The 27,684-nt window shown below is 41.5% G+C and overlaps 1 protein-coding gene across 1 annotated transcript in view; it reads left to right on the plus strand.

The window, feature by feature from the left end:
- Window positions 1-26,781, plus strand: part of ELAPOR2 (endosome-lysosome associated apoptosis and autophagy regulator family member 2) — a 111,009-nt gene extending 84,228 nt beyond the window's left edge. Inside the window, exons 9-22 of the mRNA XM_005489289.4 lie at window positions 2,484-2,664; window positions 3,404-3,532; window positions 4,477-4,567; window positions 5,500-5,602; window positions 6,377-6,514; window positions 7,186-7,449; window positions 9,464-9,637; window positions 11,086-11,275; window positions 14,717-14,813; window positions 16,499-16,600; window positions 19,013-19,139; window positions 19,881-20,059; window positions 20,727-20,892; window positions 23,492-26,781. Of these exons, the coding sequence (XP_005489346.2) occupies window positions 2,484-2,664; window positions 3,404-3,532; window positions 4,477-4,567; window positions 5,500-5,602; window positions 6,377-6,514; window positions 7,186-7,449; window positions 9,464-9,637; window positions 11,086-11,275; window positions 14,717-14,813; window positions 16,499-16,600; window positions 19,013-19,139; window positions 19,881-20,059; window positions 20,727-20,892; window positions 23,492-23,551 (2,001 nt within the window). The 3' untranslated portion in view covers window positions 23,552-26,781. The remainder of the gene's footprint in view (window positions 1-2,483; window positions 2,665-3,403; window positions 3,533-4,476; window positions 4,568-5,499; window positions 5,603-6,376; window positions 6,515-7,185; window positions 7,450-9,463; window positions 9,638-11,085; window positions 11,276-14,716; window positions 14,814-16,498; window positions 16,601-19,012; window positions 19,140-19,880; window positions 20,060-20,726; window positions 20,893-23,491) is intronic.
- The last annotated feature ends 903 nt before the right edge of the window (window positions 26,782-27,684 follow it).

Below are 27,684 nucleotides of genomic sequence, written 5' to 3' on the forward strand. Positions count from 1 at the left end.
CAGTCAAGTGGAATTTTTGGAGGAATTTGGAGAAGAAACTGCTGTTTGCTGCTATAGGATGCCCACAGAGGTGTGGACACATGGTCAGGCCTGTTTCATGTCTTTCCTTTCCAATCTCTCTCAGATCCCATCTCTCAGATGGAATTGCAAATAGTCAAATTCACCAACACCTGTGTGTTGCTGGCCTAATATTTGCTGTCAGGATTGAGTATTTTGAAGTCTCATGATCAGTGAGTTCTAAAAGCAGCTTAGAGCTTGCAAGCTTTGCTAACGAAGCATCAGTGAGTTTAGCCCCAGAGCTGTCAGGCTCTGCAACCTGGTCTTGACTCACTGATTTCTGCTCTGTCTCTAAAGACTCAAGAAATCAGCAGCAGTGTTCATGGCTACACCCCCAGGTGCAGCTCTAATTGCAGCCTCCTGTGGTTTGTTCTGTCACTGCTCTGTGTGGTCCAGGTCTCCCTGACACTGAACAAGTTCCTGCTATTTGACCCTTTTCCAGTGGCCTTTACTGATGGATATCATTAGGATGCAAAGTGGGTTTTTCTGCAGACAGCCTTCCCTGTCCAGCTGCAGTGACAGCAGCAGGTGTCACAGGCACACAGATACTGACTGAGTTTTCAGGATTGGTTTCACTGCTCTGCATGTCTGGAAATAGGTTCAGCTTTGCTGTACTCCACATCTCTCCATGTGATGCAGCTCAATGAGAGGGCCTGACTCTGCAGGCCATCCACAGGAGAACAGTGGCTGTAAAAGACCAGGCTATTGATCCCTGGTTGCTGAAATAAGCCAGGTTTTCACTGAACAATAGATTGTTGTCTCCTTTCTGCTGTCCCACTTCATGTGTAGAAGGGACCTCTGGGGATTTATGCACTTTGCTCTTGACTTGTCATCTACCTGGGATTTAAAAATCCCAAGTTGAATGCTTCAGCTCCAGCCTGAGAAACCCCTCACCCCATGGCCACAGGCACCCTCTGACCCTGCTCTCCCTGCTCAGATGCAGGAGGATTCCTGTGGTAGGCTGTGTGTTTGGGCTCTGGTGCTTTGCCATCTCCTCAGCCTTTTCATTTTAAACACTGTGCACCCTGATCTGCTGAAGCATTTCTGGGGTGATTCTCCAGAAAATCCTCCAAGGGTTCAGGAGCAGCAAGGACAGGCTGATCCATAGGAAGAGGTGCCACTCTGGCAGCAGGAGCAGTCCCTCAGTGCTTGAGGACCCTGTGCCAGTGACAGGTGGAGCTAAGGTGGCCAGACAAGTCCATGGAGAAAAGACACAACCAGTGTCCAGCTGGGGCATTGTGTCCAAGGGTCAGCCAGGGAACATGACCTGGCACAGCCACGGCTGCAACAAAGCACAGGCAGGGATGGAGAGTGAGGGCCTCAGCATCATTGGAGCTTCCAGGAGCCAGGGCCTGAGCTGGAACTGAGGCTTCTTCCAGCTTATTCTGTGGAACAGTTTCAAGAGGGATCAATGCTTCAGGTGCTCTGTGTTACCAGAGGGCTAACCCTGAGTGCAAGTAGCTCAACACCCAGGGTGACAGGGGGTCTGGATCAAATTCACAAGGTGAAATCTCCATTACCTGAGCTTCCAGCCCCAAAGGTCCCTGATTGCTGGGACCAAAGGGTGGAAGTACCAGAATGGGAACTGTGGACAGGTTAAACTCTTGCCAGTTGGGTTTCTCAGCTGTGGAACTCAGCTAAGTTTCATCTTGAGATGTAAAACCATTTCAGAGAGAGACACAAAGTCAGATGAAATTTGAAACACAACTTGCTGTGTGATGCATCTCACCCAAAGCTCCTCCTGAAAACAGAAACTTGTGTCCTCAAAGGGAGGTGATGATGAAGAGGTGACGCCATGGTAACACTGTGGACTGATTCAAATTTGTGTTCATAAACTGCTTTTTATGTGATGACAAGGGATTGGAGGGGCTTGGGGAGAGCTCCTGCATGGTTTTGGCATCTTCTCAATAGGTGAAAAATGGCAGGAGAGAAATTTGGGGGTTTTCAAAGAACAGACCAGTATGAATTAAAAATGCAAAACTTCAGTTCTCTCTGCTAATCCAAATAAAGGGCTTTTATATAGCAGAAGTTGTATTTTGAGTTACTGGGGTTAAAATGCAGAGATTGCATATCCAGTTAGAATTATTTATCTGATGTTCCTCAGAATCCCCTTGCATGGAAAATTTACTAAATAAAGAGAAATTAAATTTACTAATTAAACAGGAAATTTACTAATTAAATAATAATAGTTTTAAGCTTCACATTTTTGTTTTATCCTTAAAGCCTCATATCTTGCAATCTCCTGTGAACCTCATTTCTGCTGCCCTTACTTGCACTTCCCTTTATTATCCTGTGTGTGCAAGGTCTGTTTTTGACCTCAAATGATGGGAACACCCTAATTTACTTTACAAGGGGGACCTTAATTGGTGCATCTACTTCTAAAGCTTCATGGTACACAGTGTGAGCTCAGTGTCTCCTCCTTCCAGACTCAGATCATGTACAAGTGGATTGAACCCAAGATCTGCAGAGAGGATCTCCCTGATGCCTTGACCCTACCTCCTTCTGGAGAGAGGCAGGACTGTCCACCCTGCAATCCTGGCTTTTACAACAACGCCTCATCTTCCTGTACTCCCTGCCCACCAGGCACGTTTTCGGATGGGACACAGGGTAAGAGTCTGCAAAAAATTTTTTTGTGTCTCCAAAAGCAGTCATCTGCTTGTATGTGACTTAGTTTAGTGACACATCATCATAAGCTTGTGCTCATTTTGCTTTAAATACTTGTTAAATAACATTGGAGAGCAGGATGTGGATATCTGTTTTCTCTCCTGAGTCCTTTCTTATCAGGGATCACTGCTCCAAGTTGACCTGCTGTGTTCTGGATGCATTTCTTAGCTGATATAAACATCCTGAAAGTTATTTTAAGGGATTCTGAGAGGGGAATCAGAATTTTCCAGTCAGCAATTCCTCCTCAACCATTCTCCTATCTATGCCAATTTTTTCCTGCAAAAACCTCATTTTAAGCCCAGTCAGATGAATACCCTGCCAACATTGTCTAGCCTAAACTCTGGCTTGGTGATTCTGAGATGCATTGGCCCAGTGGTCCCCTTCAGTATGTTGGGGGAACTCTTGTTTATCAAACTTTCATCTGAATCTATTAAAAAGTAAATGGGGGACCAGTTGCAGATTACTTAACATGATGTTATGATCTACAATTTACAAAATGATGATCTCACTTCCACTCTCCTGGTCCTGACAGGTCTTTGACTGTTTAACTACAAAGAAATAAATTATTTTCTTTGCCTATTATTTGCACCAGAGAGTAAAACAGCAGTATCTATGTACTTTAAAGCACTGTTTGACATGTGCCTTGGCTGTGTGATATCCTTTTCTGCCCTCTCACCCTTAGAGTGCAAAGCCTGCCCTGCTGGGACTGAGCCAGCTCTTGGCTTTGAGTACAAGTGGTGGAACATCCTGCCAGGAAACATGAAGACATCTTGCTTTAATGTTGGCAACTCCAAGTGTGACGGGATGAATGGTGAGCCAAACTCCTTGTTTTGTGTGATCCCATTCCTCCTGCATGGATCCCTGTGGTAATGGAGCACCCACCAAAATAAGTGTGCTCTTAGCTGCATGACTCACAGCAGTTTCCTCCCTTTCCTTTAGTTGCACCAGGCTTGAAATTTCTTGTGGGAAGCAATGTCACAGTATCATAAAGGAATAAAAAATCTCTTGTATACCAGAGGAGGGCAGGAGCAGCAGCCTATGTGAAATTCCCTCAGCACAGACCTATCCCACACTGGCTTTAATGCATCTTCAGATGCATTCATATCCCCATTGAAAAAAGCATTTGTTTTGTCTTCTCCCTAGTTTATCTCATTTTCTGCTTTGTGATAACTGTGCCCATCGAGGTCACAAATAATTCTTTTGGAAAACTAAATTACAGTCTGTAATTTTATTCCTTTAGTGCTCAGAGCTTTCTCTCTGCACGTGTGCTAAAATTGCAGCAGAGAGCAGTCACAGCTCACTGGTGAAAATTATCCTGTTTGGGACTCCTCCAGCCTTCTCTGACAGATTTTCCTCAGCCTGATCCACCCTGTCAGACTGGTGTAACTCAAGCTTTGAGTTATGCATGTTGAGCAGAGGGGAACTGAAGTATGTGCTTAACATTTAACACACAGATTCACTGATTCATCTGTTTTAAAGCTGAAAGATATCAGATGGATTATCCCCCTTGAGCTGCACAGCACAGATCAGGGAATATCAATTGCTCTGCTGATTTGAAAGGTGAAAATTGCCTGTAAAATCAGCGGTTCATACAATTGCTAAAATTCTTCATTCAAATCATCATGATATTGTTCTGTAGTTGATATCAGGCATCTTTAAAATACACTGACATGCTGAATTGTTTAAAATTTATGGTAACATAGATTTCCTTTGCCACCCATTGATTGAACTTTTTTTTTTTTCTGTTCTGTGAAGGTTGGGAGGTGGCTGGTGATCACATCCAGAGTGGGGCAGGAGGCTCTGACAATGACTATCTTATCTTGAGCCTGCACATCCCAGGATTTAAGTAAGGAATGGGATATTTTTTCATCTGTTTCTCAGTTATTTCTGTCTCTTATACCTCTTTCACACTATCCCAGGGATAATCTGAGTGTTACCTTCTGAAGTGAAATAATGCAATGAATAGGAGACAAGAGGAATCTTGAATTTTATTCCCATGTCCCCAGTTTGTCTATTGAGGCAGGCAAGCCTGTGGGACTTTGGTTTTTAGCAAGGACACCTTGGACTGAAGTATTTGCTTCAGTCAAAGATGCAGCCAGCTGGCTGTCTGGAAGCTGAGAAAAGATATTGCCATCCTCTGTTTCTAAATTATTCCACAGTAACCAGCTAAACCTGCCATGGGGTCGACACTGGAGTCTGCCCTAAAAGTATTTTAGTGAAACCCAAGTTACTTTGCTCTGTGGTTCCAGGCAGCCTCCACAGTCTGTGCTTCCCTTGGAGCCAGTGGGGAGGTGCAGGCACTGCAGGAGAATGAGAATGCCACCACTCCTGCACACTCACACAGGATGAAATACCTGCTTGAGGTGTCTCTGTCAAAAGAGTGAGCTTAGACTCCTAGCTCAGACCAGGTGCTGAATGTTGAGACCAGCAAGGTGTGGAAGATAAGCCCCACCCTCCGCACCAGCTGAGGTAGATGCAATTACCTTGGTGTACATCACTTGAAGTATGTAATGTGTTTTAATAATAAGGCTCCCTACCAATATGGTCAAATTTGCGTGTTCATTATAAGGAGGGAAGTGTACAATAAAGAACTTAGACACTTAAAAAATGACCCTGCTGCACCCAATACTCAGTGCAGAGGCTCCCACCATTCTGCAAAGACAGGTATTCTATGACAGGACTTTGATGGCTTCACTGAACAAAAAGGAATTTGAAGGATTGACTGCTGCCTGTCTGGAGAGCACTGTATACATATTTTGTTCCTTCTCTGTTAAACAGACCTCCAACATCAGTGACTGGAGCAACTGGGTCAGAACTCGGCCGGATTACTTTTATTTTTGAGACCATCTGTTCAGCAGACTGTGTGCTGTACTTTATGGCAGTAAGTGAGACCTCTTTCTCCATGAGCCTGGTATTCCACAAGTCACTTTAATACCTCTGCATAGGTGTGATTAGTTGCACTTGGTTTATTATGATTGAGCATGGCATTAGTTTAGTATCTGCAGTGCCCTTGCTGGAAGGATTTAATGAATGACCTAGTGAAATTCCTCCAGCACATGAGTTGTGAAACATTCCTGGCTATCTGCTCATTCTAAAGGTAATCACTGTACACTAAAGAGCCCCTATTAAATTAATTTTTCCCCTATTAAATTGACTGATGAAATTATCAGTGTCTCTTGCGCTGTTGAGTTAACATCTAGTACCAGAGTGACAAATCAAGATCTGGGACAGAGAATGGGAAGAGGACAGTTTGGAAATTTGCACTTGATCCTGTCAGTGACCTGGAGGATCAGTAGAGCAGCAGACAGATGTTTGTTTGAATGTCTATTAGCTGAGGAAGGCAAATGGATCTGCAATGTCTCCCTTGCCCCTTCCACTGAAAGGGGAAGCTGGTTATTTTTGGTATTTAGTGGCTCTTTATAGGAACCTGCTTTTAATTTAAAGGGAATTGAGAGGAAATTAGGTGGCAATTTAGAACAGTCTGAAAATTTGTCAGTTGTGCAAAACAAACCAAGTATGTTTGCTTTATAAAATGTTAAATGATGTTGTGGAGTCCTTTTAATATGCTAATCTCTAGATCATAAAACACTGGTGCTTAGTGTAGTATGACCACACTTTTTTGTTCTTTCTTTTTTAAATTATCCCCATTTTGTAGGATGTAAATCGAAAAAATACCAATGTGGTGGAATCATGGGAAAAAAGTAAAGAAAGACAATCCTACACTCACATCATCTCCAAAAATGCTTCCTTCACATTCACCTGGGCCTTTCAGAGAATAAATGAAGGCCAAGATGTAAGTACTTCTTTATGTGTGGGGCTTTACAAGACAGCATTCTTTGGACACTTTCTGCCAGAACTCCAGCTCTCTGTTGAAGCTCACAGGTTTCCCATAAGGGACGAGTGGCTCTCACCACAAAGCACAGCAGGGAGGCAGCTGTGCATAAACAATCCATGAGCAAGGACAGAGCCATGGATAAGCTGACCCCCGAATTGGTGCACAGAGGTGTGGGTGGTGTCCCCAGTGTGATGACACCGGGTATAGTATTTGCAGAGATCTCCTTGGCAGGGAGGACTGATGAGGAGGACTCCATCTTATCAGAAGGCTAATTAATTGCTTCATTATACTATATTATTCTATACTATATTACATCTAAACTGAATCTGCCAAGCACTCAACTGCACAGAATATCGTGATTGTCACCTGACAGTCCTGACACACGCACACTTGGCTCTTATAGGCCAAGGAAACAAAACACCATCACTGGGTAAACAATCTCCATATTGCATTCTACTTTTGCACAAACACAGGCACAGCAAATGAGATAAAAATTGTGTTTTCTTTCTCTGAGGTTCAGAGAATGTGAAACCCAGAAATATTTTTGGGAAGAATTGTGCCTTGCTTTTCTCTGTGAAGAGAAATGTGGTGACAAACCCCCAGGGTGGTTTCCTTGGCTCTCGTTCCAGAGCAGGCAGTTCATCAATGACATGGCCAAGATCTACTCCATCACGGTGACCAATGCAGTGGATGGAGTGGCCTCCTCCTGCCGGGCCTGTGCCCTGGGCTCCGAGCAGTCGGGCTCGTCCTGTGTGCCCTGCCCTCCAGGACACTACATCGAGAAGGAGAGCAGCCAGTGCAAGGAGTGTCCTGACAACACCTTCCTGTCCATCCACCAGGTGTACGGCAGGGAGGCCTGCATCCCATGCGGGCCTGGCAGCAGGAGCACCAAGGTATCCAGCTTGGGCATTTCTGGGAGATGGGCACACAGGGTTTGTTGAGCTGGAAGCTCTCAGGGGGCTGCTTCTAGTGCTTTCCTCCAGGCATGTGCCTTGTGAGCACTGGAACATGGCTATGACCAATGTGCCCACCAAAGTTGTCACTTATTGCTATATATTGGAATATTACCGATACAGCTGGACTGATGTGCTTGAGCTTGTCTGGCCCTTGGTGCTGAACCAAATAGCAGCACTGTGGTGTTTTCACCCCAGAGACACTTTTGGGTAGCTGTGTGCTGCAGCTGGGCACATGGAGACAAGTCCAGGCATGCAGCTCTGGTGGTGGCAGGACGGAGCTCTTCTCACAGAGGGGCCGCTCTGTCGCTGGCTGGGGGTCTCTGTACAAATCACAAATGGGACGGGACTGCTGTGGAGCACGTCTTGAGCTGTTTTATTTTCCAGCATCAGTCTCATTACATGGTTATGACAATGGGAAGCTGCTGCTTAGCTCAAATCACAGTTCTTCTGTCTGTGAGGCCTGCATTTTGCAGCTTTCTCGAAACCCTCTGATTTTGTGGGTTCCCACACCACTCCTCAGGCTTACCTCTAGTGGAGAAGCTTTAAGGTGGTGGTGAAGGAAAGGAGTCAGTTCTGATGGAGGGTTTCGATCCAGAGCTTTATTCCTGGCCCACAGGCCTCTGAATCCAGCAACAGCTCCAACAGAACTCTGAACCATGTGGTTGCTGGCTCTTTTAACCCCGGGAGGAGGGGCAGGGAAGGGGTAGGAAGCCACCAACCAGGTACAGGAGGGGAGAGACAAAGGGACAAAGGACACCTGGATGGCCCAGTGCCGCCCCAGGGGTAGAGGGCATCCTTTGGATCTGCCAATCACTCAATGCCCTTCTGGAATTCCAGGATTGACAGACAGCACTCAGCAGGGTTCAGGGAGGGGAATTATTAGGGGAGGGATCCGAGGTTCTGAGGTAAATCCTGAAATCACAATGCAACAGCAATAGGACACGAAATAACACAACGTGGACACACAGCTCTCTGATGGTAAAAAGAGAACTTTTAATTTCTGACTCCAACATTTGCAGATTTCCAAAAGTGACAGTGGATTGGAGGGTGACAGTGCCACCTCTCCAAAGACACTGGACAAACCAACAGTCCATCAATTCTCTCCTCCTCCATAAAAGACTGCAAAATAATAAGTTATTTACATAAATTGTGTGAGAAAGTTCATTGCAAGAATGTAAACAGCAGGTGGCTTAGAAAAACTAAAAAAAGCCAGGGCAACAGTCACTAGTCTAATTTCTGTCTATAAATAATCAGATAAAAGTGGCAACCTCAGCTCAAAAAAAGGTTCATTTCAAGAAGCTGTAGTGTGGACAGTGTACAAACTGGACAAGTATCTATGTTACTTCTATCAAAGCTATCCCACTGCCTGCTCTTTAAACTCAGGGACTTCCTCAGCTGGATGATGTTTCTGGGCCTTTAGAAACCTGTAATAAGTTCCTCTTTCATGAAACTGTAAGCATAAGTAAACATTTATCATGTTCAAGGAACTGCACAGGTACTGGAAGAACAGCTCCAGTTTGTTTGTATTCTGCCTGCTTTCTGCTATGTTCATATCGTGTCCTTGTTTCTTGAGCTGTTTCTTGTGTTTCCTTTACAAAATGCAAGTGTAACCAAGGACATGTTTTGGTCTGTTTACAGGGATTTAAGCTGGAACATTGGGATCCTAAAAGTACCCAGAACAAAAAAAAAGCAAGAAATTGCATTCTCTTGGCTAATGCAGCAGACAACAGAAAAACCAGGCTTAGAGAACATTTTAGTCTTGATATGTGATTGTAAGGGACTGGAATGGGAATAGGAATTATCCCAAGGGAAAGATCAGTTACAGGAATAGGACAGAGTTCCCCTTCATTCTTAAGGAAAGCAGTCCTGTCTGCACCTGTGCTTTAACTCTGAGGTGAATGTTTTGCTGCTGTTCCATAACTGCTTTTTAATGGATGCCTCTGCCTTGCAGGACCACTCTGCCTGCTTCAGTGATTGCCTGCTGTCCTATGTCAAGGATAACCAGAGCCTGAATTACAATTTTAGCAACCTCAGCCAGGTGGGCTCGTTGATGAGTGGACCCAGCTTCACTTCCCGCGGGACCAAGTTCTTCCACTTCTTTAACATCAGCCTGTGTGGGAATGAGGTGAGCTCAGCTGGGCTTGAGGGTTGGGAGCATGGACCAATTTGTTGCTTGTGTTGATGCTCTGGGGTGACAATGAGACAGGACAAAGACTCCTTCTCAGCTGAGTTGTCACCAATACTGTGCAAACACTTCCCTTTGGATCTTGCTTTGCAGTGCAAGAGGGCTTTTGAGCAGCCAAGTGATTTTCCAGAGCAGAGTTACTGTGTTATAGGCCATAAATAAAGCTCAGAAGAAAATTCCTGTCACATCCCTGCTTTTTCTCTCCTGTGCCTTTAAGTCACTTGCATCATGACCCTGCCCTTTGTGTGCTGCCACCAAGGAGCCCAAATTAAGAATTTGAGTCTTTCAGCTGGCAACTGCTTTCCATATGTGTCCCTCATTGCTTCACTGGAGATGCTGTATGCAGAGCCCCTGCTCACTCTGCCAGTGTCTAAGATGCCCAGTGCTGACTTTGCAGCCTTGGAGAGTGGCATAAAAATATATTTAGTTTGTGAGTTAAGCAGGCTCGGTCTGGAGCTTGGACTGAAGCAGAGCATGTTGTCACACACACAAATTGACTTTCAGAGCAGTACCAGTGTTGTGCATTGTCCCGTGAAAGACAACATGTGTAGTTAACAATAATGCTCAGCCCTGTGAAGTTCTGAAGTCTTTTTGCTATGTATCAAAGGATTTGCATGAGTTAAGACAAATGAGTAGTCACATTTCTTTATAGCATTTTGCATACTTTTAGGCTTCTTTGTGTGTTTTACTACCTGGATTAGACCTACTGACAGCTAGATCCACAAATGTAGATATTTTTCTCTCCTCTGTGGATCTGGTCTTCACTTTCCCAAACTACTACAATGGTACTACAGTACAACCAACCATATGGTTAGGTGGTGAGTGCTTGGCATTTTGTTGGGAAAACTGAGTCTGGTTATTTGTCTTTCATTGCTGTTGCTCTGATTCTAGCACTGATCTTGACATTCCACATTAAAGCAGTCTTGAAGGCTATATATCTGTTTAGGGATTTCATGCATTTGTGCTTTGAAAATATTTTATCTGGATTAAATCCCAAATAAAGAGGTATTCTACAGTATATTATTTAAAGGCAAGAAAAATAGGGTTTTCCTTTGCAAGCATTTTACTATGCTCTGCAAGTAAACATTGTGCTGTCAAGATAAACAAAGAAGAGTGCTCCACAGTACAGATTTCTGATAAGTCACCTGCCAGAGGTGACATTGTATTTCTGAGTCTGTACAAGGCTTTAATGGGAGCTTTGACAATGGCACAGTTTGTTGTGGTTTGTCCCTCTTATGACTGACACATAGAGACATCAACTTGTTGTAAGGTAAAGTAATGAATCTCATCCAGTTTGCAACAGAAAGTTTGCAATCTGTCTCTTCCCAAACTTTTTCACATAATATCAACAACCAACAGCTTCTCCCTTTTTTCCTGATTGTCCACAGGGGAAGAAGATGGCAATTTGCACTGACAATATCACAGATGTTACTCTGAAGGACATGGTTGCAGAATCAGAAGATTTTTCCAATTTTGTGGGAGCTTTTGTCTGTCAGTCCACCATCATCCCGTCAGACAGCAAGGGCTTCCGAACAGCCCTGGCTCTGCAGTCCAACAGCCTTGCTGACAGGTTCTTAGGTACACAGTTTGTCTTCTCCTTGCTGTTGTGAATGCACTCTCGTGTATTTAGGGCTGCAGAGTAAATCCTTCCTGGCTCAGCAGCTGCATTACTTTGAGGGAAGGGTAAAGGGGCAGCCCAGGATCAGTCTGAGGGTTCCTGAGCTGCGAAGCAGCTCTGCACAGATGCCTGCGTGTTTTGCTGATGTTTCAGTTCAGCTGATGGCTGGAGGAGAAAAGCAAGGGCTGTGCACATTTTTAGTTTTCTGTTTCTGTGTTATTCACTCTTCCTTGTGCTTGGTTGTGTGGGTCTCACAGTGCATAGCATTTCAGCACAAAAATCTGGAGAGTGCAATTAAAAAGCACTGGTTTTATGTTCTGTACCCACCTCACTCAGGGCAAGACCAATGACTGTGAGAGTCACTTTAGTCCAAGTGTTTCTGTCCGTGCCAAGATCCCACTTGGGCAATTTTAGAAGAAGAAACTGATGTGGGGACATAATTAGGCAAGGAACCAGGAGGCTTAGGGCAGCACGTGGCTGCGCACATCATTAAGTTTTACGCTGGTCCAGATCACAAATTCCCGGAATCTGAGGCCAGATGAGACAATGAAGTCATTTGCTCTGCTTACCTATCCATTACAGGCACTGAGTGTTTGTACTTTCTCCCTGGCACTGAGCCCAGAAACTTATGTTTGACAAAAGCATATCTTTGGAAGAGCATTCAACCTGGGCTTTTAAGACTGCCAGAAATAACAGCTTTGCCACAGTCACTGGTATTTTTTTCCACTGATCAAACATCATATCTCTGTTTTTAAAGCAGGCTTGTCTCCTATTTGAATTTCCCTGACTTCAGTTTCCAGATCTTGCTTTTTATTAGTCTTTCTCCAGATCACACCAATGTTTTCCTTCTTGAGGAAATATTTTGTGTACTGGAATTGTCACACTGTTCTGATAAATTAAGTAGACCAAGTTCTTCTACTTGTCTTGCTATCATGTATATATTTTGAGCACCTAAAGTGCTCACCTAAAGTGCACTTTTGAGGCTCTTTCTACACTTTCTGTAACTTTTTATATTTTTTTAAAGCATAGAATGGAATAGTATTCTAGTATTTAATTTGCTATAATGGCAATAAAAATTTTGCATTTGGAATCCCTGCATCCTTCTTTCTCTAAAATTAAGGGATTTAGTGATGGCTTCTTGGATCTGATGTCGAAGTTACAGTTTCCAAAGGAAATCTCTCTTTCTTAAGACTGGCCTTCAATTCTTGCTGCACTTGTATTATATATTTTATTAATATAATATAATATAATATAATATAATATAATATAATATAATATAATATAATATAATATAAATTAAATTAAATTAAATTAAATTATAGAGTTTGTTTGGGACCATCTTGCTAAGTGAACCAAGCAACCAAGTTGCTCTGAATTTTATTTTTAATCCTCTTAATCTTTGTCTCATCTACACACTTTACCAGCATGGATTATACAGTTACTTGCAGATCCCTGATGTTAATCTTGCATTTTCACACTTCAGTATTGATGTCTAGAGAAGCCTGGAGACATCCCATGTTTGATGAGAATTTCCCATGGCCAGATAATTTTATAATGACTTAGTTAAATAGTTTTTAATGCAGAGTGTGCTCTTAATTGATAGTACACTGCTAACTTTTTAATTAGAACCTCATGTGGTAACTAGTGAAATACTTGATACATTTACATAACTTCAGCAACCAAGTTCATCAGCACTCAAGGAATGAGATCAGATTTGTTCAACCAAAGAGGTTCTCCCTAAATTCTTGTGGACTTTCTGTCATTGTGCCTCTGTCCATGAACTGAGACCCATTTTCCATCACCATTATTGCGTCTCATTGTGAGAGACAAATTGCAGTTCAGGTCACCATATCCCCTCTCCATGAGTCTTTTGACAATTCAATGTCATCAAAAGCTCTGTTAAAGGTCACTCTTAGGTATGGGTTTCTAGTTCACAAACATTCATGCCAGTAAATGCCAATATTGTCTCCTGCCACCAGAGGAATGAGAGAGGGCAATTATTGTCTTGAAAAACAAGGAGATAGTCCTGACTTTTTTTCTAATACAAAGAAATGATGTCAAGCTCTTCTGGCACCTTTTTTTAATCTCAGTTGCTAAATTTTAAAATGGTTGAAGTTTGCCTTTCCTAACATAGCAAGGATGTGGAGCTGCTGAAGTGAGTCCAGAGGAGGCCAAAACGTGGTCAGGGGGCTGACCACCCCTCCTGGGGGACTGGCTGAGAGAACTGGAATTGTTCAGCCTGGAGAAGAGAAGGCTTCAAGGAGATTTTAGAGCATCTTAGAGATTAGAGAGCATCTTGCAACCTAAAGGGGCTGCAAGAGTGCTGGAGAGGGATTTTTTACAAGAGCATGCAGTGACAGAAGAAGGTGGAGTGGCTTCCAACTTAAGGAGAGTAGGTTTAGATTAGATATTAGGAATAAATTCCCTGTGAGGGTGGTGAGACAATGGCACAGGTTGCCCAGAGAAGCTGTGGCTGCCCCATCCCTGGAAGCATTCAAGAAGAGGTTGGACAGGGTTTTGCGCAACCTGGTCTGTGAAAGGTGTCCCTGCCCAGGGCAGGGTTTGGAACAAGAAGATCTTTAAGGATGCTTCCAACCCAAACTATTCTGTGAGTCTGTGATTCTATCAATTGTTTCAAGAGCAAGTGGAAAACTTTATTTCTTCAGTCTTTTCACCAGTTTCTGACCACTACCACTTCTTGTTCTATCAGTTTTTAACTCCTGGGAAGGATGCAGCCCCCTTTGTACAACTCCCTCTTCTGAAATGTTGCAGTGGAGCACCAATATTTTCTGTCTTCTTTGGTTCATGGGGTTGGAAAGATCTCTAAGAACTTTGAGTACTTGCATTTTCCTCCTTTTCAGCTTTTGCCCAGAATCCATGTAGTTCATACACCAGCCTGTCATTTGTTCCAAAAGGTGCCATCAAGGCTTCCCCATGATTCCATAATCCTTCTGAGTCTTGTTATTCCATCTCTCAAAGCACTGCAAATTGCTCAGGTCATTACCTGGTTTTGATGTGTGAGGGTTGTACACTCAAGGCATATGCTCTGAGGGTTGTATCAGATATCTTCAGCAGTCCTTTGCCAGCCTAAATTATTTAATGTTTCTTTAATATCCAGTAATTGCTTTAAATTAATATAAAAGAGTAATAAGTATTTACACAGGTGTTTGAGTTTGTTTTTTTTTTTGCTCTGTCTGCATGAGGAAATCAGACTGTATGAGGAACATATATATCTGCAAAATTTAGTTAGAAAAAAGTGTGTGTAATGTACAACGATGTCATTAAATGCTATAAAGTGAGATCCACAGCTTTCAGATTGAGAAAATATTACACATGGACCCCTCTAAAATTCATTAATAGATTGCTTTTTTTTTTTTTATTTTTAATTTCTTACATTTTAGGAGCTACTGTTGAAACAGTGCTGGAAAATATCAGCATCAAGGCAGATATATTTCCTCCCTCTCCAAGCAAAATACCAGATGTGCATTTCTTTTACAAGTGGGTAAAAAGTGCTGTTTATTGCATTGTCAGATGTCTTCATTTGTTTAGAGGAAACTAAAACTGTGAGGGGGGATCTATAACCCACCTTTAACCTTTGCACTTTAAGCAATATCTGCCTGATATTGATTGACATGTTGAAGATCATCTTATGAAATCAGCAAACACTCTTTACTCAAATCTAAATAAGTCTTGATCCATACAAAGTGATCCCAGAGCTTTGATTCATCCAGATGACACTTTCAGTGTCCTGTTACTTTCCATATTTTCTCATATATGACTTGGAAATGTCCACTTGTGGTTGCATATTTTCTTTCACTTTCATTTGTGTTTACTTTGATGCTACAGATTAAAAGTAATTGTTTCAATACACACAGTTACTAGAATGCTTTTCCCATTCTTCACTCTTCTCCATAAAAAGAATGCCTCAGTTTGGGTAGGAAGCAGCTCAAAGATCCGCTCAGTTCAGATGTCTACATGCTGGTTTTCATGTCGGCTGTGTTTCTAAGCTGGGACTTAATTGAATATAGGACTTTGGATATCAGCATTTTATGCTTATGTGAATACTTAAATTATGTGTCTGATTCTGCAAACTGAGCCCCACACCAGAGACCCTATTTTGAGCATATTATGAACTTGGCTTACAAGGTCTATCATGCTGGAATAAGATCTTTTAAATCCCCTTTAACTGGGGGTACAGGTTGTGGGTTTCTCTGGGTCTGGATTGAAGGCACTTGAGACAGTAATTCATGTTCAGACTCAGCTGTTTATTATTTCTTATCAGTAAAACAGTCTCACTACTGTGAGCTGGGCAGTTTTTCGTTAGAAGGCACAAAATGGCCAACAATCTCTTGTTACAAGGTCTTTTTAAGACTAAACTCTCCAATTAAGAACTGACACCTAGATTATTTTCCCTTTTAACCCAATAACTGATCCCACAGTGCCCACGATGGGGACTTTTCTGCCCAATTACAAAATGCCACCCAAACCCATGGCGAAGGAGGAAGAAGAAGCATGAAGAAGAAACCCAGGATGACACCCTGTGCCCTCCACCTTGCTTCCATCCACAGCATACTAAAAATCCCAAAACCTCAATTTCTCACTAAGTGATACACCTACACTACTCTCTATAATCTATTTCACACTTTTGTGGATTCCAGTCTACCTTGAAGTCTGGGAAACTTTCTCCATGAATGAGGGTCAAAGTCAGTGCTGCCCTGGAGGTCTGGGCACCCCAGAGCACACAGAGGAATATTCCCAGTGCCCTGGGTTTCCACACAGGACAGTTTGTTTCTCAGGTAGCAACCTGAGAGTGAGCCCTCAGAGCCTCTCCAGCAGAGTAACACACCAACCACAGTACCTGTGATTCTCCTTTTCAATCATTTTGTTCTGTTTGTGGCAAAGTTCACTCCTTGATGCAGCAGATTTAGAAAACCAGAGCAGTTCCCTGAGTAGCATCTCAGAGCACTTTGAGATTTAAATGAATTGGAGAGGCCTACCCTGATTCTGTTGCTCTTTTTTTTTTTGTTTGTTTGTTTGTTTTTCACCTGGCAAAGTCAAAACCATTGTGGTAAAGGGTATTTTGTTAGTATTACAGCTGCATGAGTGTTTACAGACCTCTGAAACAGTAATTTCCATTTAATGTAGTGGAAATATGTTCCTTTTCTCCTCTTGCTTGACATTAGGTCTTCAACAGTGACAACCTCCTGTGAAAATGGCCGAGCAACTGTTGTGACAATGAGATGCAACCCCCACAAACCAGACCAAGGAGAGCTTTCTGTGCCCAGGTATTTCAGTCTTTGCATCCTACTAGTACCAAAAAGCCTTTGCTCCTCAGGTAATCCTTACAAAACTCATTAGTAATTTTATACTACAATAGCAATGAGGAGAGCTCCCTCATCAGTCACTTGTTTTCCTAGGTGTCCATCAGCTTCCAGCAGACCAACTGATCTGTGTTTAGGCTGTGTGGCAGGTTGTTCTGAGCTTAAATGCAAAAGAAAATGCAGTGTTGTTTGCTTGTTTTCACTTCTCCTTTATTTCAGTTCCTTATTTTAATCTTCAGCCTCCTGATTAAACTGCCTAGTTGAGGCTTTGAGAGGTAGTTTTTCTTCCTTGAGCTACAGCAGTACCTAGTTAAAATTATTTTTTTGGACAAAGGCAATCTGCTCTAGGAATTTTGAAATCTGCTATTGCAATGCTTGTGTGAGCTCTGTCTATTTTATGTTTGGAATATATTTATTTATGTGTTTCACTGCTGTATCCTGGCTGCCTTGTACCAGTTGTGTTTAATTTGCCTGATGTTTTTTCTCTCCAGTCTGATTTGAGGGACTTTAAAAAGCTTCTTTCTTCCAAAATCCTGTTTATGCCTGCATAAACATAACTTAAGGCATAAGCAGGATTGAAAAACTGCAGAGGAAAAAAAAAAAAGTAAAATACTCAATTCTATTAATTTTTAGCAACACATTGTGATTTTTCAGAAGCTTCCTTCAACTCTGTTAACTCTCCTCTTTGGCTATCAAGGCCCATTTTAGTCTGTCTGGATGTTACTGCAAATCTGCTGATAGCTCTCACTCATCCTCCTTCCCAAAAGTGAGCAGTGTGAGAAGTGTGGGATCCTTTGGTCCCTGTCCCTCTTGTGGCACACAACCTGTGCTTGCCTGAAAGAATGCAGAATAGAGTTTACCTCACAGGTGCTGGATGAAAGATTGGTATTTGAGCACCTTTGGAGATGCTTAGCCCAGTTGCTGAGGGATCTGTCCTACTACAAGTTCTGCTGGGCAGTGATCCACTGTCAGCTTCTGCATGAAAATTCTTCAGTTGTTCTTCCAGTGCCACAGGATAAACATGATGGGAATTGTGATAAAGCACCAGTAGTGAGGGAGGAACAACCTCCCTTGCTTTTGAAAGTGTGAGCAGGGGCAGAAATGGCTCACAGCTGACACGTGTACCTTATCTCAGTTCATGTCGGCTTTTCCTTTCCTATCCCCCTTTGATTAGCTCAGCAGTCAGCTGCTTTCACATAGGGAGGTATCAGGAATATGTCAAATAACTCCTTGATCCTCCAGGCTTGGTGTTTAGTATCACATGAATGTGCAGTACAAGATGAAAGCAGTTGAGAAGAAAGGTCTGTCAGTGCTCTTGCCATGTAGGTTGGAAAAATGCTCCCTAATTCACAGAGGAGTGTACCTGTTGTCAGGTATTCAAATCTGGATAAGCCAGAATGGGCTGTTAGGGCTGGGGATTTTTCAGTGCTTCAGATCAGGATATCAGGTTTCTAGATGATATAGAACAACACAACTTTAAATCTATTTTTTTCTGCATGAATATATTTCATATTTACATGACCAAACTTCCTGCATGGCCTTTGGCCATTGCTGCTGTTAGACCTGATGTGATTGTCAGTAAAAAATCTACGTGACTGTCCTGCCACTGCCTGTGCAACTTCCTTCTGCAGGCTGAATACAAAATAGGCCATTAGTTTTTCTTGGAGTAAGAGAAGCTGTTATCTCTTCATTAACCAGTGAACATCCTTCTAGTAATTAACCATGACAGGACAAGTCCATTCCATATGGACTAAATCACCCAGACATCATTAGAACAATGGCAGGAACCAGATAGCAGCAGTCAGGTGGAACAGCCACCCTGTGCAGGAGAACAGTGATGCTCCATCAGTGTACACTGGTGTTGTAACACAACACCTCTCTTTCTCTCTTTCTCTCTCTCTCTTTTTCTCTTTCTCTTTCTCTTTCTCTTTCTCTTTCTCTTTCTCTTTCTCTTTCTCTTTCTCTTTCTCTTTCTCTTTCTCTTTCTCTTTCTCTTTCTCTTTCTCTTTCTCTTTCTCTTTCTCTTTCTCTTTCTCCTTCTCCTTCTCCTTCTCCTTCTCCTTCTCCTTCTCCTTCTCCTTCTCCTTCTCCTTCTCCTTCTCTTTCTCTTTCTCTTTCTCTTTCTCTTTCTCTTTCTCTTTCTCTCTCCCCACTCCTTTTAGATCTTTGAAAGCTCAACACCTGTTTTCACTTGAGAAAGCACTTTACAAACCAGGAAAAATTCTCTCCCCAGATTCTTCCATCTGCTAACTCGATGGATGTTTACCCATTTCTCACACTTCCCATTCCCAATCTTCAGCAGCAGAAGGTGGGTGAGGATGCAAACCCCAGAGTGTTTCTTTCCTGACTGATAACTGAGCTCTGCTCTCCTCATAGCTCCTGCCCTGCAGGCACCTGTGATGGATGCACTTTCTACTTCCTCTGGGAAAGTGCAGAAGCTTGTCCTCTCTGCACAGAGCAAGACTACCATGAGATTGAGGGAGCCTGCAAAAAAGGATTTCAGGTACAGCACCCATGTCTCAAAGTCAGATGGGCTCATTTGGGTATAACTTGGACTCTTGTGGTGTGCAAATTGATGTGTGAGGGGGTTGGAAGATCTCAGCCCAGGCTCTGAGCTGGCTGGGATGGAAGCTGAGGGTGAGGCTGTGTTCAGACTCAGGAATGTTTGTGTCAATGTCAGTGTGGTTCCTGCAAGAGAACTGGTGTGTGCTGCCAGCTGTGTGAGTAAGGATGTGAACTCTCAATGCATTCAGATTTGCAGGACAGTTATTTCTGAAGGATGGAGTGCCCTAAAGACTTCAGTTGTTTCATAGCCGTAAACATCGGGGCAGGCTAGGAAAGGTTTCCAAATGTCAATTTATAAATTCATCCTACTTGCTTGCAAAGTTTTTGCTGCTGCCTTCTCAAGTCAAATATTAGGAAGTTCTTCCACAGGTTCAAACTCTCCTGTTGATCAACAGCTCCTGTGCAGGCACAACTTATTCCCAATAACTGTCCAGCCCATATTGTGCCACATGGAGACCTATACAGGGGAGGAAATCCTTTTGCCATGCCTGAACCTGCAGGCCCAAGCAAGGAGAGGACTGATTATACAATATAACTGAAAACCTAAAGGGTGTTTTGGTTTGCTTTCACTAAAAAGTTATCTGACCTTTCTACCTGAGACCAGCTTGTTTTCTGTAAGTCTAAACAGTTCTCTCTTTTCCTACAAGCAGCTCACTTCTTGGTGTTTTCTGTTTGAAAGGAAACCTTATATGTATGGAATGAGCCAAAGCATTGCATTAAAGGAGTTTCCTTGCCAGAAAAAAGGACCAGCACTTGTGAAACAGTGGATTTTTGGCTTAAAGTTGGAGCTGGTGTTGGTGCTTTCACAGCTGTTCTGCTCATAGCCTTGACTTGTTACTTTTGGAAGAAGAACCAGAAGTAAGTACTGCAAATTGTATTGCATTTAAAAGTTAGCTAAAAGCTTGATGGAGTGACTTTTCCTTCATCTGACTTTATGACACTCTTGATGAGCAGTACCTTGTGGGATCAATCCATTCACACACCAAGTTGATGTTTCTTCTGTCAATGGTGGCTATAAAAAATTTCAGCGAGGAAAGTATAGAACATCCACGGTAATTTGCAATGGCATAATTTCCAAATTTTTTTTAACTCTTGAGAGTTTTAAGTTGACTGTAGTTTCTGAAACAACGTGGCTTTCTCAAGATCTGAAGACCAAAAGAGTATCTTTAGTCTAATTAGTCCTTTCAGCTTGGTAAAAAATTAGGTTCTTGACCATATTGTTCAGTTCTGTTTTGGTTGTTACTCCAACCAGCACTTCTTCATGCGGGAAGTCCTCTTGACCTCCCCTTGGTCTTTTGGGAAAACATGGTTCTTTTATAAGGATAGAGGACTAATTGGAAAGCAAGAGCTCAGTGTATTGTTAGTACTATTTTGGTTACATATTTTTAATGATTGAAAAGTATCTAATTTCCACTGCCTCAGAAGTAACTATGTGGGAGGACTGCAGACAATCTAAATTACAAAACCCCTGAGTATGGGACACTTGAGAAAAAAAATCTATTCCTGTGTGGCTTTATATCTTCAGGCTGGAGTATAAATATTCCAAATTAGTGATGACAACGAACTCAAAAGAGTGTGAACTGCCAGCTGCTGACAGCTGTGCTATAATGGAAGGAGAAGATAATGAAGAAGAAATTGTGTATTCAAATAAGCAGTCACTGCTGGGGAAGCTCAAATCCTTGGCAACAAAGGTGAGCAGTAATTACCAATATTAATACAAAAATAATTATTACCTTTTTTATTACTGGATGTGATGAGTCTTTGATGCTAATTTCACAGCAGTGCAGCCTCCCACGCACACCTCATCCAGTCCATAGTGATCTGCTGAAATCCACAGTCTGGATAAAATTAAGAAATGTTGTAGGGTTTTTGGGTAAGTGCTCCTTCCTGCACAGAGAGATTTCAGTAGCATTTTTTATTGCATGGGTGACACCAGAAAAAAACAGGTAATGGAAGAGAGAACCTTTTTGCCTGGAATCCTCCCAGGCACAACCATTGCTGAGGCAAATACAGCTATTAGAGATACAAAAAATTAACACTGGCAGCACAGCCACCAGCCACTGCTTGCAGCTCACTTGGGCTGGCTTAATGGCTGGCTGGAGAGCCATAATTTTGAGTAGGATTCAGTTGAAGTTAAATCATCTTCATCCTGTTGCCCAACACGGCAGCCTCCTCCATTTCAGTGGGAAGCAGCACCAAAAAAAGCAATTTTTTCTGCAGTAGATGTGGTGTGGATTGTTGCATGTTTGAATTGACAGCACCAAACTCTTTGGTGTCCTTTGAGCATTTCTGAGAGGAGCCACAGAGGACCATCATGGTAGATCCCAAAAGCTCTTTATTCTTTGTTCCAAATGCCTTGAAATCTGTGCTGTGGAAAGGGTAGTGTTGTCTTTAAGGGATTCCAGTGGGGGCATCTGTTATGATCAGGATAAAGGCAAATGACATTTTCCCTTTCAAACACTTTTGTTGAAGTCAGTTTCTTGGAAATTCTCTTAAAATACCATGATAAAAATTAATTTTAAAACATTGTACTCCAGTTTATTGTCCAAATAATATCTCAGAATATTGAATTTTGAGATTTTCTTCCCTGTATCCCTTTTTGTTTCTTTCTGTGATTGGCTGCAAAATAATTAAAACTTGTGTGCTGCCTTTCTTTTCCCTTATTATTCTTTTCTCTTCATTTTTAAACTTTTTTTTGTTTGACTGGTGTCTTCTTGCCACACTACCTGCTCCTCAGATATCCCTCCTAGGAGAAGTTACCATTGCACAGATAATGTGCAGAAACTTTCCCTTGAACCCAGCCTGACTATTTGTCCTGCAAAATCAATATTTTTCCTTGTGGAATGGGGCAGAAATTCAATATTCATTCTTAATTCAATATTGAGAATATTGAAGATGTAAATAACATCCAATCACATAAAATTTTCTGGTGATGTTGCTAAAATAGAATTAAGCTTTAGTACTTCAGTATTCAGACAGCTTGAATGCCTTCTTGGAGCTTTTTAATGTTCCTATATCCACTGTAGCAGGCCTCCTGAGTGTTCTCTCCATTTTCAACAAGCTTGTCAGTTATTTCTAAGCTTGTTCCTTTTTTTACTGCTAGATAACAATAGCTGGTAAATTCAACTTCCAGTACCTCATTAGCTTTTTCAGCTCTGTGTCCTGTACCCCCACAGATAACTCAAATTTAATATATATTTATAAAAAAACCAAATGTTATAGGTATTGCTTTTCATTTATGCAAAAGATGAAGAAATTAATGTCCTGCTAAATATGCATGTAAAATACAGAAAAAAAAAATGGAAGGAAAACAGGGGAGAAAAAGGAGAAATGTAAAATGAGAGAGAAAGAGAATCTGCAGTGTCCTAACTATAAGTTCAAGCCTCAGGCTATGGCATTTCTGCCAGTGTGTCACAAAGATACCAGTGGGTTCGAGTACCCAAGGGATTGAGGGCTGGGCCTGTAATATAGAAAGGGATGACTTATTTTTAATGAGAAGATATAAGCCAAATAATTACAAACCTGTTTCAGATTGGGGGCTGTTCTTGTTGGGTCTGTTGTTTCCAGCATGACAATACCAGGCTCTTCAGAACAGATATTTTTCACTGGACTAGCATAGGACAATTTCTCCCCTTCTTTCTCAAGTCTGAACTAGACTGTCCTGATCTGTGTGAGAGGGCTTTAAAAATCAGATTATGAAGGTAATTCAGGACATTTTGCAGACTATTTGGGTGTCTAAGTCCACATTTCTTGCTCACCCTGATGCCTGCTGGCCAAATGAAAACAGAGAGAAAACTCAACTCTCCAGCCCTGATTTTTAATATGGAAACTGATGTTTTGTCTTGTGGGTCTCCCAGAGGAGTTGTTGAGATTGGAATCCAGGACCAAGGCAGTGGTGTTCACACTCACATTCTGTGCTTCAAGCATTTTATATTTTGCAGGAAACACATTGATAACTGATAATAACCATAGAGATGATTATTGAGGGAATCTTGCAATTCCCCAGCTCAGACTACTTGTCCTATTCTCTGAATATGAAATTAATTTCCCTGCACCCTCTAAAATAAGTACCATGAACAATAGCTATAGCATAATTTTATTGGTTTTGCAAATTTTTTACAGAATTAGTAATGTTATTAAATATTAAAGGGTCAAACTGTGCACTTAATTACCATAGTAAAAATAAAGTGAAGTTTTTGGCAAAGGATATTGAGAGCAGAAATGATTGTGCTGACTGCTGGGGAGATTTTGAAGAAATCCAGTTGATGGGAACCTGTCTTTCCATTGCAGGAAAAGGAAGATAATTTTGAATCTGTTCAGCTGAAATCTTCAAGATCCCAGAATATATGAAGAATTAATGCTGCCTTCAAAGGAACAAACCTAATTTCTATTTTTACAGGACTATATTTTAAACATATTCTGGCACACATTATAGTGGTGATCTTGGTGAGAAATGCTTGGCCTTTTAAGAGGAAAGAAGACAGGAAGCAAACCAGAAAAATGGATTGCCTTACCATGTGATTGAGTACCTTGCCAAAAAAAGAAAGCAGATTCTTGGATTCCTTACTGGGAATGAAATTCAACTCAGGAAGAGATATACATACTGCAAATAACATGAATTTTTTGCATTCACCTGGGCAACACTCAGGCATGCCATATGATTTATAGGTACCTTTCATTTCCTTCTCATTCCTGTGCATATTCCTAAGAAATTATTTTCAGAGAGGCCTGCAACCTCCTGCTAAGGTTGTGTGTTGTTGTTTACTGGCACAACCGTGAGTCTTTCTTGAAATCAAAATTGTGAATGGTACTCGGAATGAACCTTGGGTGAGTTTTGAACTTTGGAAAATACTTTTGATTTTAATGCTTTGAAGGTCTGGATGGTCTGTGTTAACCTCTAATGCAAAAGGAATTTTGTTGCACCTGCAAATTGAACCCATTCTGGTGCCCAAGTCATGGCCATCAAGGTTGGAGTAAAACCTAGTGGTATTAAATTTAAACTTGGTAACAGCTGTTGTGTGAATTGTAGGTCTGGGCCCATGAGTTTGTAGGCAGTAGCAGGTTCAAACTCTTTACAGAGATGTAAAGTGGTACCTACAGTGCAAGTGGCACTTGTCCCTCTCTGTGGAAGCTTGTCCTTTCAAGAGAGGTCTTTGGCAGATTCAGTGTTCTCCCTTGGGGTGGGTAAATGTCGCTTTTCCCAGGGCTAGGAACCAGCAAAACCTGAATTCTAGAGGTACAGCAAAAATCTCAACTTTTGGGAATGAAGGATCAGCTCTGTCAGTTGAGAGGCTTCGTAGAAATACCCAGCCTCCTTTATTCCTGAGCTCATGTGAGGAAGGGGTAGGGATGGAGGGATGGAGGGATGGGTGGATGATGGATGGAAGGATGGATGGATGATGGATGGATGGATGAGGAATGGTTAGATGTGTGGACGGATGGATGATGGAGGAATGGATGGATGGGTGGGTGGAGGGATGACGGATGGATGGATGGGTGGATGGATGATGGATGGATGGGTGGGTGGATGGATGTTTGGATGGATGAATGGATGGATGGATGGATGGATGGATGGATGGATGGATGGATGGATGGATGGATGGATGTCCAGCAGAGCTGAGCATGGGTTATGTACTTGCACAGCATCTGAATGCATTCTGTGGCAGTACAAGTAGCAGCTCTGGAGGAAAGGCACAAAATGGTGCCTTGGAAACTGGAGGCTGGGTGATTTTATTTCCATAAAATCAGCCACATTATAAGCATGTGATCTTCATAATATCCACAGTAATAATTTCCTGAAATTCCCTCTGAGGTCGAACTCAAAGGAATCTGAAACTTGGGCAAAAAATATTTGAGTAAAATTATGCAAGACTTGTACAGAGCCAGAGAAAATGAGTCACAATTCTTGTATTGACCTCTGGTCAGACTCATATTTCCATTACAGCAAATTTATGGGAATTGTGGAATGCATCAAAATCAGAAAAGAGACATGGGCAGAAATGGTCTTTTTACTATAAGGAATATAGATTTTTGATTTTATATGACTGAGCTAGGTCTATCAATAAAAGAGGGCCCACTTTTAAGCAAAATTTAAATGCAACTGAATTTTCTGCACTCTAAATATTTTATTATACTCTAGATGTGAACAAAAATTTTATGAACTTTAGGTTTTTTTTTTCAATAGGGAAAATTCAGCTCTGTTATTTTATAGTTCCAGTCAAAGAACACACACTTTACTTTTTTGATGGGAGATCCTTCAGGCATCTTGACTGAAGTGGTGTACATTTTCTGTTGGTCTTGAAAAGGCACTTCAATTTCCCACAAAGATTTTTATGGGGTAATGTTGAATGTACATTAAATACACATTCCTTTTTGTATATTTTGTACCATTGCACACTTATTATTGTACATTGTATTTGTTGTCATGATGTCATTTATATATGGTTGTCAAAGATGATATGCTCACAGAGTAAATGGTTATGGCTTTGGGGTTTCACTTCTTGAATCTTTTATGATGAGGGGTTTTATGTTGTTGATTTTTATTCAACTAGTGTGTTGTAGCATCAAAGATATATATCTGATGGACATTCATAAAATAAAGTAAAAATATATTTGAAATTTTGGACTTGAGATGTTTGGTGGCCCTGCAGCCTTCCCTGAACATTGCTGTTCTTCAGTAATGAGTAGAGCTTTTCATTGCCATCAAGTTGCATTTGTCTATATCTCCTTTAATTTTCCCCCTTCTCTCTACATATGTTTTCTCAGCCATAATTACACTTCATTCTCCAGAACACCATTTCTTTTCTTATTGCTGGACCCAGATGCCTATAATACAGAAATGCCTTATTTTTATAAAATATATTTAATTTGAATTAATACTGCACAGGTTTCATTGGGTTCCCTTCACTTTCCATTAGGTTTCCCAAATAAAATGGAGTGGAATTTTTTTAAAAGCTGTGACGGATTTTGCTGTATGACTCTTCACAGCTCTGCTTCCAAAAATTTTATCATGATGATGTTGAACATTCTCCCAGGCAGTCTAATGGTGTATATGGTGCAGTGCTAACATAGTGGGACACAAACCAATGCTGTAGACTTTATTTACCGTAAAAAAATAAAACTGCATTTTCCAAGAACTAGGCAAACAAAAACTGAAATATTTGAGGAGACTTATACTATTCATTCTTTCTCTTAAAGATGAAGAAGAGAGGGGAAGTTTCCATTTTCCCATAAGAGGGGGATGCAACAAAGCTTACTCTATTGGTCCCCATTGAAATTGCAAGATTCATTTTCCCTTCCCAAATCCAAACAGATAGGCTTAGAAACACTCTAGAAAGGAGATAGGACCAAATGAAATGCAACTGAAAAATGCAGAAAATGGGGAGTTTTAGTGTCTTCAAAAAAGAGGCTGTGAGGAAATGAGCTGCACTACAAAGGACCAAAACATACCAAAACTACGCTCACAGATGTTGCGAAAGCAGGGGAAAAAGGCAAGGAGGAAGACAAAGCTTGGAGGGGAAGATATGAGGGACAAGGCATAGACACTTAAAAAAAAAAAATTGAAAAAAATCTTTCCCTAAGTCAAAGTCATCAAAAAGCATGGCATGCCATCAACGGCAGGGACATGCACCAAAGATTCCTCCATTGGTCCCCATTGAAATCACAAGATTCCTTTTCCTTTCCTGAAAGGAAATTTAATAAAAATTTTTTTTCAATATCATGGCCATGAAAATGCATGCAAGCCATACCCCATCAAGTGCAGGCATATGCAGCAAAGCTTGCTGAAATTGATCCCCGCTGAAAGCCAAAACAGAAAAGAAGGTCTTAAAAACACCCTGGAATGGAGATGCTATCATACTAATATCAATTGGTGTAGAAAAGAAAACAATTGTGAAATTTGGGTGATTTATTGACGATAAGAAAATTGCCTGGGATTATATCAGGTGCAATGTAAAGGACCAAATTTTGCCAGCCTTTAAGAGTCTATTAAAAGTCAGGTATGTGTGACCTCTGTCTGTGCTCTGCCAAAATATACTTACAGCAACCTCCCCTTTTATTCCACGTGGAATCACATTAGAAAACTGTTATTTGATGCCATAAAACAATGTGAATCTGACTGTTATGTGTTCACTTGACTAAATGGAATATATTTAATTTCTGCATTTGCATGCTTTTCTTTGAAATCTGGAGAGAAGCAACTGAATTTCTTTGAGGATTAAGCACATTTTACTGGTGTCTGTATAAATTATTGGCAAATTAGCAGAACGTCATTGTCTGAGCTTTGACAGTGCTTGCTAGGAGGGAAATGCACAAAGAATGTGTTCTGGCTTGGCTCTGATTGTGTTAGTTGGTGTTTCTAACACTGAATACAATTGATTAACTTTTGGGGAAAACTATGTCTTAGAGCCACAGAGGGAAATTACTGAGTAGGTCCAATGATCTATAATCTTTGCTCAAAGAAAGAATTTTACTATTTGCTTTTG

The sequence above is a fragment of the Zonotrichia albicollis genome, chromosome 4 (assembly GCF_047830755.1).
Source record: "Zonotrichia albicollis isolate bZonAlb1 chromosome 4, bZonAlb1.hap1, whole genome shotgun sequence".
Lineage (NCBI taxonomy): Eukaryota > Metazoa > Chordata > Aves > Passeriformes > Passerellidae > Zonotrichia > Zonotrichia albicollis.